The 9,221-nt window shown below is 38.9% G+C and overlaps 1 protein-coding gene and 1 long non-coding RNA gene across 3 annotated transcripts; both read left to right on the plus strand.

Annotated features, from left to right (window-relative positions):
* The first annotated feature begins 62 nt into the window (after positions 1–62).
* opa3 (outer mitochondrial membrane lipid metabolism regulator OPA3) lies at positions 63–4,591 on the plus strand. Its single transcript, XM_051657316.1, has 2 exons — positions 63–214; positions 3,259–4,591. Exons 1-2 carry the CDS (start codon positions 73–75, stop codon positions 3,588–3,590), a joined length of 474 nt encoding a protein of 157 aa, XP_051513276.1. The 5' UTR covers positions 63–72; the 3' UTR covers positions 3,591–4,591.
* A 720-nt stretch (positions 4,592–5,311) lies between these two features.
* On the plus strand, positions 5,312–8,891 carry LOC127416992 (uncharacterized). 2 transcript variants are annotated; one of them, XR_007893219.1, is made up of 3 exons: positions 5,312–6,118; positions 6,880–7,030; positions 7,123–8,891. It is a non-coding gene; the product is annotated as an uncharacterized LOC127416992 (long non-coding RNA). The 2 variants fall into 2 exon arrangements; XR_007893218.1 differs by having other exon boundaries at positions 5,312–5,886; positions 6,005–6,118; positions 6,880–8,891.
* The last annotated feature ends 330 nt before the right edge of the window (positions 8,892–9,221 follow it).

Raw genomic sequence — 9,221 nt, forward strand, 5'->3', positions numbered from 1 at the left:
ATATTAAATATATGCCTCGTGACGACGTTCTTATGCTCATCCCGCCTCCTCAGATGACGCATTTCCGCCAAGATGGTTGTCGGTGCCTTTCCAATCGCAAAGCTGCTCTATCTGGGCGTACGACAACTGAGCAAACCAGTGGCCAACCGAATAAAAGCAGGCGCACGGAGAAGTGAATTCTTTAAGAATTATATCTGCCATCCCCCGGCCCAAGGTAAGCTGATATTTGGCTGTTCGTGTTTAACGATATGACATCAGTCCATGCTAAGGGTGTCTGTAGGCGGAAATATCGAAGCAACACACAGCCAATAGACATTGCCCTGCACTGAGGTTTAGCCAATCATTAGATTTTTCTAACACCAGATTTACCAGTAGACCAATGAGATACTAAAAAGTTCTTCCGGGCAGACCAATGAGATTCTGCATGTGTGAAGTGGGCAGGAGTGTCCTGTCATTGAGAGCACAGTGAACACCTGAAAGTGCCTTTTGCTGCTTGTTGCTAAATTTGTTTCTTCTAGCATGATGATATCCAATATTTTCCTCTACCATCTAAAGTTTAACATTTTACATGCTTGCAGTGCTTGTCGATACAGTACATAATTTTATCTTGGCTGTAACTCTAGTTATGAAACCAAAAATTGTATTACTAATTTGAAAAGGTGTTGGTCCCAATTAATCTTTTGCATTAAACACTCTTGACAACTAAAATAAATAGAAGGTTTACCATAAAGCTTAAACTATTCAGCATATTAAAGCAATGATATTACTACTACTATTACTAATGATCTGTCTTATCTATATGTATATGTAAGTATATACTGTATGTATGTGTGTGTGTGTGTGTGTGTGTGTGTGTGTGTGTGTGTATATATATATATATATATATATATATATACACATATACAGGTGCATCTCAATAAATTAGAATGTCATGGAAAAGTTCATTTATTTCAGTAATTCAACTCAAATTGTGAAACTCGTGTATTAAATAAATTCAGTGCACACAGACTGAAGTAGTTTAAGTCTTTGGTTCTTTTAATTGTGATGATTTTGGCTCACATTTAACAAAAACCCACCAATTCACTATCTCAAAAAATTAGAATATGGTGACATGCCAATCAGCTAATCAACTCAAAACACCTGCAAAGGTTTCCTGAGCCTTCAAAATGGTCTCTCAGTTTGGTTCACTAGGCTACACAATCATGGGGAAGACTGCTGATCTGACAGTTGTCCAGAAGACAATCATTGACACCCTTCACAAGGAGGGTAAGCCACAAACATTCATTGCCAAAGAAGCTGGCTGTTCACAGAGTGCTGTATCCAAGCATGTTAACAGAAAGTTGAGTGGAAGGAAAAAGTGTGGAAGAAAAAGATGCACAACCAACCGAGAGAACCGCAGCCTTATGATTGTCAAGCAAAATCGATTCAAGAATTTGGGTGAACTTCACAAGCAATGGACTGAGGCTGGGGTCAAGGCATCAAGAGCCACCACACACAGACGTGTCAAGGAATTTGGCTACAGTTGTCGTATTCCTCTTGTTAAGCCACTCCTGAACCACAGACAACGTCAGAGGCATCTTACCTGGACTAAGGACGTTGAGTTACCGTAGACTTTGTCAGTTCGAACCAGTCTGGCCATTCTCTGTTGACCTCTCTCATCAACAAGGCATTTCCATCCACAGAACTGCCGCTCACTGGATGTTTTTTGTTTTGGCACCATTCTGAGTAAATTCTAGAGACTGTTGTGTGTGAAAATCCCAAGAGATCAGCAGTTACAGAAATACTTAAACCAGCCCATCTGGCACCAACAATCATCCATGCGATTATCTAATCAGCCAATCGTGTGGCTGCGGTGCATAAAATCATGCAGATACGGGTCAGGAGCTTCAGTTAATGTTCACGTCAACCATCAGAATTGGGGGAAAATGTGATCTCAGTGATTTGGACCGTGGCATGATTGTTGGTGCCAGACGGGCTGGTTTGAGTATTTCTGTAACTCTGTTCTCCTGGGATTTTCACACACAACAGTCTCTAGAATTTATTCAGAATGGTGCCAAAAACATCCAGTGAGCGGCAGTTCTGTGGATAGAAATGCCTTGTTGATGAGAGGGGTCAACAGAGAATGGCCAGACTGGTATGAACTGACAAAGTCTACAGTAACTCAGATAACCGCTTTGTTCAATTGTGGTGAGAAGAATAACATCTCAGAATGCTATTCTGAGATGCGGGTTGCTGCTGTTTTGGCAGCACGAGGGGACCTACACAATATTAGGCAGGTGGTTTTAATGTTGTGGCTGATCGGTGTATATATATTATGTTTGCAATTCTAGTCTGCTAGTGTAGCAGAAATTACACACTTTAGCTTTAAATTGTTGTTTCATTGTTATTGTATAGTTTCCATATACAGGTACTAGTCTCTATTACCTGGGTCTGTGTCAATTACCTGAGCTGCATTTCCCAAAAGCATCGCAAGCTTAAAGAGCACCTATTATGGTTTTTAAACGTGCCTAATTTTGTTTTAAAGGTCTCATACAATAGATTTGCATGCATTCAAGGTTAAAAAACACTTTAATTTGCTCATCATTTAAACTGCAGAATTACCTTTTTTCCCCAGTTTCAAAAAACGACTCGTTCAATGATCGAAAGGATTCATTCTAAACTCCTCCTTTCAGAGAGCCTACTCCGCTCTGATTGGTCAGATCTCCCAGTCTGTTGTGATCGGTCTACCGCTTAGTGTAGTGTTTGAGGGCGGGTCAAAGCTGTTCACGAGCAGCCAATGAAGACCAGAGGCGGGTTTTTGTTACCAAATTACATAGGTTAGTACAGGAAGTAAGTCTGGAATTACTAATGACTCATTTCAGGTGTTCAGAATCGGTTCTTTCTTTTGGGAGTCAGTAACTCCATTTGTCGTGCACTTTGATTTTTGAAACTTTGCAGACTTTTTTATATTCACAAACAGATGTATAACACTACATGAAAGGTAATATTTGAAAAACCATAATAGGTGCTCTTTAAGTTGATCGTAGAGATCATTGGCGCTAATGGCTTCTACGATCTACTTAGGCTTACGATGCTTTTGGGAAACGCACCCCTGGTTGATTACCTGATTACCTCTATTACCTCAATTGCAAGACCTAACAGTATTACCAAAGTGTTTCTTGCCTCCAAAGTGATTTGTACCATTTTTTTTTTTTCCTCAGTGAACTGTTCAGATGAATTTGTAAAATGATTCACTCTGATCTCATGCTCTCTCCAAAGCATACCACTGGATCGAGATGAGAACAAAGATGAGGATCATGGGGTTCCGTGGCTCCACTATCAAGCCTCTGAATGAGGAGGCAGCTGCAGAGCTTGGAGCAGAGTTGCTCGGTGAGGCTATCATTTTCATCATTGGTGGGGGCTGCATGGTGCTTGAGTACAGCCGGCAGGCCGCCAACTCCAGACGCAAGGAAGAGGAGCTGGCACAAACCATTAACAATCTTCAGACGCAACTAGGAGAGATTGCACTAGCCACAGCGACCCTAGATGCCCAAATCAGAGAGGTTAACAGACTTCTGTTGTCCTATCCAACTGCCCCAAGTCACAAATAACAATATGCACCACTAAAGTAACACCCTGACTAAGAAGGGTAAAGACACTGGTTTATTGGGACATCTGATTGTGCAGCACTGCCATATACATGTACATAAGTCTTGTTCAGGCCCTGCCATAAACACAGAGTAAGCTCTGATTGTAGTGTGAGAATCAGCTCAGTGGCAATTTATGATGATTCAGCTCAACTCTCCTTGCTGACATCTTGTCAACCAGGCTATGTAAAATAAGGAAGGAACATAGATCTCTGTGTTAGTGTGGGTGACAAGTGGCTGGCCACCACCAAAACATAATTAAAGGTTCCCATGCCTTATCTGTTTGGTTGAAATATGTTTTCACATGAAAGCTTTAGTTATTTGATGACACTGTCAAACCATTGTTAAAGGGTTAGTTCACCCAAAAATTCTGTCATCCGTTACTCATCTTCATATTGTTTCAAACCCATTTCTTCCTTCTGTGGAACACAAAAAGAGATGTTAGGCAGAAAGCCTCAGTCAGCATTCACTTTAATTACATTTTTTTTTTAATATACAATGAAAGTGAATGGGAACATTCAGCCTTCATTTGTTTTCCACAGAAGAAACAAAGTCATATGGGAAAAATATGAGAGTCAATTACAGAATTTTCATTTTTGGGTGAACTATCCCTTTGTTTTGACCACTTATTACACTGCACATCAGGACCTGCTTAGACATGTTATGCCATAACATTTCAGTAACTCTTTTCCTTTTTGGGTGAAATGGTCACAAAGTAGAAAAAAAAAAAAAAAGTAAAAAAAAAGTTTTGATCAATACAATACACTTCAAGGTGATTATGCTTTTGGGGTTTGGCATTGATTTCCTTTGTAGTGAGCGGTAAACCCCGAAAGTGATCTGAAAATGCACTTGAATTGTGAAAACTTGAATGACAAATTACATTTTATCCCCCAGTATAGGAAACAGAGACCCCATCTCTGTGTGTGCTGCGAAAAAATAAATAAATAAATAAATAAATAAAAAAAATCCCCATTGCATAAAAAGACTGCTGTGTTTTATATGGCTTGTGTATATGGGTGTATATTTATAATTGTGAAATAAAGTGAAATATTCTAGAATGGTTGTTTTTGTATCTTGTATTAAAATTGTGAAAAAATGTTGTGCTCAAAGAGTGCAATTCACCGTTCTTTATCACATAAGAAAACTTAAGCCATTTTTATTTAATTCATAGTCTTGAATCCTGTATTCAAAAACTAAAGCTTAAGTAAGTTTGAAATAAATTTTGAATGAACATTTGATCAGTATAAGAAAGTTCTGGGAATAGTTCACCCCATAATGAAAATTCTCTCATCATTTACTCACCTTCATGCCATCACAGATGTTTTTGACTTTCTTCTGCAGAACACAAAATATTTTAAGTGAATGAGTCGTTCTCGTTCACTTCTATTGTTTCGTGGTGAACGTCTTCCTCCCTTTTTTTTTTTTTTTTTTTAAGGAGTCAGTTAGGTCAATGATTAAATGATTCACGGAGTCACAACATAAAAGACTCACTTGTATAAATATGCAATCTACAGAAATGGTCGCTAAACTGTTTTATTGCATGGAAAATAGAGTATAATCATCAGTACACATTCATTAGGCTGGATAAAGTACAGCAATACACTCTCTGTACGTAATAACTACGGTTACAATCAAACATGTGTTATAGGTGTGAACAGTAGGGGGCAACATCGAGCCACAAAGGACTGCTGCTGCCCATTACTGGAACCCGCGTTGTTGTACACTTGTTTACAGTCTATAAACACTGCTTCTCTTCAACTAAACACCGGTGTTCTGCCGTGGTGAGTTCCTGAAACTTTCTGGACATTTCAGAGTTTGCATTAGATAAATACACATCCATTTGCGTCGGAGTATAGCTGAACTTAGTTATGTGAACTAACATCCATGCATGTGTCTTTGTTTACTACTATGTCGCCATATATTATGAATGAATATAGTGTACATTCGTTTTTCGATGGCTTTCCTGCCCGAGTTATATGTGCAGTTAATTTAAGCCAGTTAGTCATGTGATGCACCACCATTTATTTATGTTTGGATATAATATTAGAAGGCTACCATTTTGACTGTCATGCATGATGAGTGTGATGTGAAAAAATTAAAAGTTAACGAGTTGAAAGAAGAGTTGCAGAAGCGCGAGCTGGACACCCGAGGCTTCAAAGCAGATCTGATAGAGGCTTGCAGGTGGCTTTGGAGGCTGAAGAGGAGGAGAGTTCCCTGAAGTCCCCCACATGCATTGATGCTTCCAAGAAGCCAGAAACGGGTAGTAGACTTTGCATGAATGCTGATAAACTAATTTGATGCATTTGTTGACTAATATTGTTTCAAATGCTCGCACTGAAGCATTAAAAATGATCTCATTTCATCTTTACCCGTGACAGGTGTTTTCAGAGGCAGGGTGTGATGAGCAGTCTGATCCAGGGCAGATGGCCGGTGAGAGAGAGCGCTCAGAAATGGAATTCACTAAAAGTGACAATAAATCAGAGACTGTGGAGGTACAACAACCAAAAGTTGAGATGGACCCATTTTATTTTATTTTTTTTTTAAGAAATTGCTTGTTCAAAAGAAAAAAATTATGTCCTTATTTACCCGCTGCTCTTTTCCATATAATAACTGTTTAGCTATAGTGACCATGTCTGTCAATCTCCAAAAAGGACAAAAAACACACCATAAAAGGAGTTTATACAACTTGTGTGTGGTATTCGAGTCTTCTGTCTTTTGCTTTTTGTGAGGAACAGTCTGAAATTCAAGACGTTATTGACTGACAATCTTTGACTCTGCTGCAGCTCTCAAATCTCATTCTCCAGTCTTTTCCTCACTCAGATGAGAAGCAAATTGAGTGCTTATGAAGCGCTGAATACAAGATGAATGTCATTGAATTTGCTGAATTTCACTGAAATTGTCAGTGCCTGAAAAACACTCTCCATGTCTCTTCAACTCTCTCAGCCTCACGTGAAGCCTTGCCCACTGATAGATACGCACACGCCATGCACATGGATATTTACATATCATAATATATATACGATATAGCAAAATCTCTTTCGATTGACACTTTATATCGTCGCTACAACATACAGTATATCGTCATATCGCCCAGCCCTAATGGTCACTATGAACTGTTGTTGTATGGAAAAAAGCTACATAAAGATTCTTCAAAATGTCTCCTTTTTTGCTTTTGTGACAACCAATAACAGAAAGCATACAGGTTCGGAACAACTTGACGGTTAGGTAATAATAACAGATGTTTCCTTTTTAGATGATCTATTGCCTCATTGCAATTCTTAAGCAGTTTTGGCCTTCGCCTCTGTGAATCTATGCTTTAATCTAGATCTGGGAACGTGGAGTAATCCACGGTCCCCAGATTTTAGGGAGCGAGTAGGCATGTGGGGACGCAGCAAATTTGAAAGGTAAATAGAATAAAATATTGTGTATCTGACAGGTAGCCAATGTAGTAGTTAAAATTGGGGTGATGTGCTAATACTTGTGTCTGTTCATTAAGAATCTGGCTGCAGCATTTTGGACTGATTGAAGACATTTGAGGGCAGATTGATTGATTCCAATGTAGAGGGAAGTGCAGTAGTCTAAACGAGATGAGATGAACTTAAGAATTACTTTGAGTATTACAGTAGTGATTGATATGTTAGAACATTGACTTTGCTTCACAAAACATGAAGTGGAACCAGTGGAGATGAAAAATGAGGACGAGGTGGAAGTGGGGCATCAAGAGCTGCAGCATTGCATACCAGTCAGTGAATGGGAAGAACTGGAGAGCCAGCAGACTGCAGAGTGTAAGTCTGATCAGGACAGTCATGCACGTTATGGTCGCATGAGGCGCTATGATGAACGCCATGGTTATTGCTATTAAGAACACTGAGAAGACGAGATGAATTTACAGCAGATCTGTGCAAAGCTTTTTATTTAAGCCATAAATCAGCAATAAGATTTTGATGCAATGAAATAAGCTTTATGCTCAATAAAATGTTTTTGATTATAGGGCTCATTCGGCGCAGCCACCTGGTGAAGATTAAGAGTAAGAGCAAAACTTTAATGGCTCACTGGTGGCCATTGACACTTGTATGTGAGGGTTTGTTTTGTCATTGTGAAATTAAATGGAATCATATCTCTGAAATGGTCATAATAGTGGAATATTCTCCATAAACCTCAACAGATAATAGTGACTTGTGTTTTAAAGTCTCTCAAGACTGCTGTAGTGGCTACTCTTTGACCATTAAAGGTTTTGCATACAGGTGGTCCGGAGCACGAGCAACATATGGTGTAAGCAAGGGGCGTGTGTGCTATGAAATGAGGGTAATTCTTGCTAGTTATCTTATAAATCAGCTTAAAGGGATCGTTCACCCAAAAATGAAAGTTTTGTCATCATTTACTTACCCTCATGTAATTCCAAACTCAAACTTTACTTCCTCTGTGGGTCACAGAAAGGAGATGTAAGGCAGAAATTTCCATAACAAAAAACACCACCAAAGTAGTCCATACGACTTGTGTGCTATATTCCAAGTCTTCTGAGGTCATACGAGATCAAATCTCATTTGGCTTGCATATGTGTACATTGAAATAGAGTATGAGGCACCAAGACGCATCGCATCAGGTTTAAAGTCAAACAGTAGATGTCATCAACATCAAATGGCATTCGTTTTTGTGCCGTGACTGATTGTCATTGATGTCAATTCTGACACTATGTATTGGCATGCCAAGTTTGCAAGAATGATGCGCAAGAATTAATGAGATTTAAGAGCAACACTGTAGCAGAAAATTTATAAAAAAATAAGTATTTGAACTTCAGTCTGCTCCTCACACCAAGCTATCATTTGGCTTATGGAGACTTAGAATATAGCATACAGGTTGTATGGACCACTTTTATGGTGCTTTTTTTTTTGTCATTTTTGAAGCTTGACAGCATCTGTCCCCATTCGTTTTCATTGTATGGTGCACAGTATCTACCTTTTGCGTTCCATGGGTTGGGGGGATAATACGGAATGACATAAGGGAGAGTAAATGATTAGAGGCAGACCGATATATTGGTTTTACCGATTAATCTGTGCCGATAGTTGCTTTTTGAACTATCGGTTATCAGCAAAACCTATGCTGATAGTTGCAGATAGCTTTTTTAAAAATTATTATTCCTCCACGTTATTCTGTGGCCGGCGCTGGAGGATTCTACAGTTAGAACAACTTGGTTCTACAGTATAGGCTAACTGCGGCCTTTAGAGGGGAAATAAAAACAATCACTGAATGAAAATATTCATCCATATTTTTACATCACATACATCGTCTCTCCAACTTCATATCTTGGGAATAGTAATAAAAAAAACCATCTGATGAAATGTGTGTGTATATATATATATATATAAATAAACACAAAATCTTTAATCTGGTGAATATATATGCTAGAAAATTTTTTTATTTTTTTTTGTATATACACATAAAGCAGGGGTTGGCAACCTTTTTGACATGGAGTGCCATTTTTTTATTTTCCTGGTCAATGGCTGCGACGAGACTCGTGCTGCGTGTGCAAGCCATTCACACATCACAAACCGATCAACTATTTAGCCCTTCGGTGAATCTCACCTGAAAAATCCT

Source organism: Myxocyprinus asiaticus, chromosome 26 (assembly GCF_019703515.2).
Source record: "Myxocyprinus asiaticus isolate MX2 ecotype Aquarium Trade chromosome 26, UBuf_Myxa_2, whole genome shotgun sequence".
NCBI lineage: Eukaryota > Metazoa > Chordata > Actinopteri > Cypriniformes > Catostomidae > Myxocyprinus > Myxocyprinus asiaticus.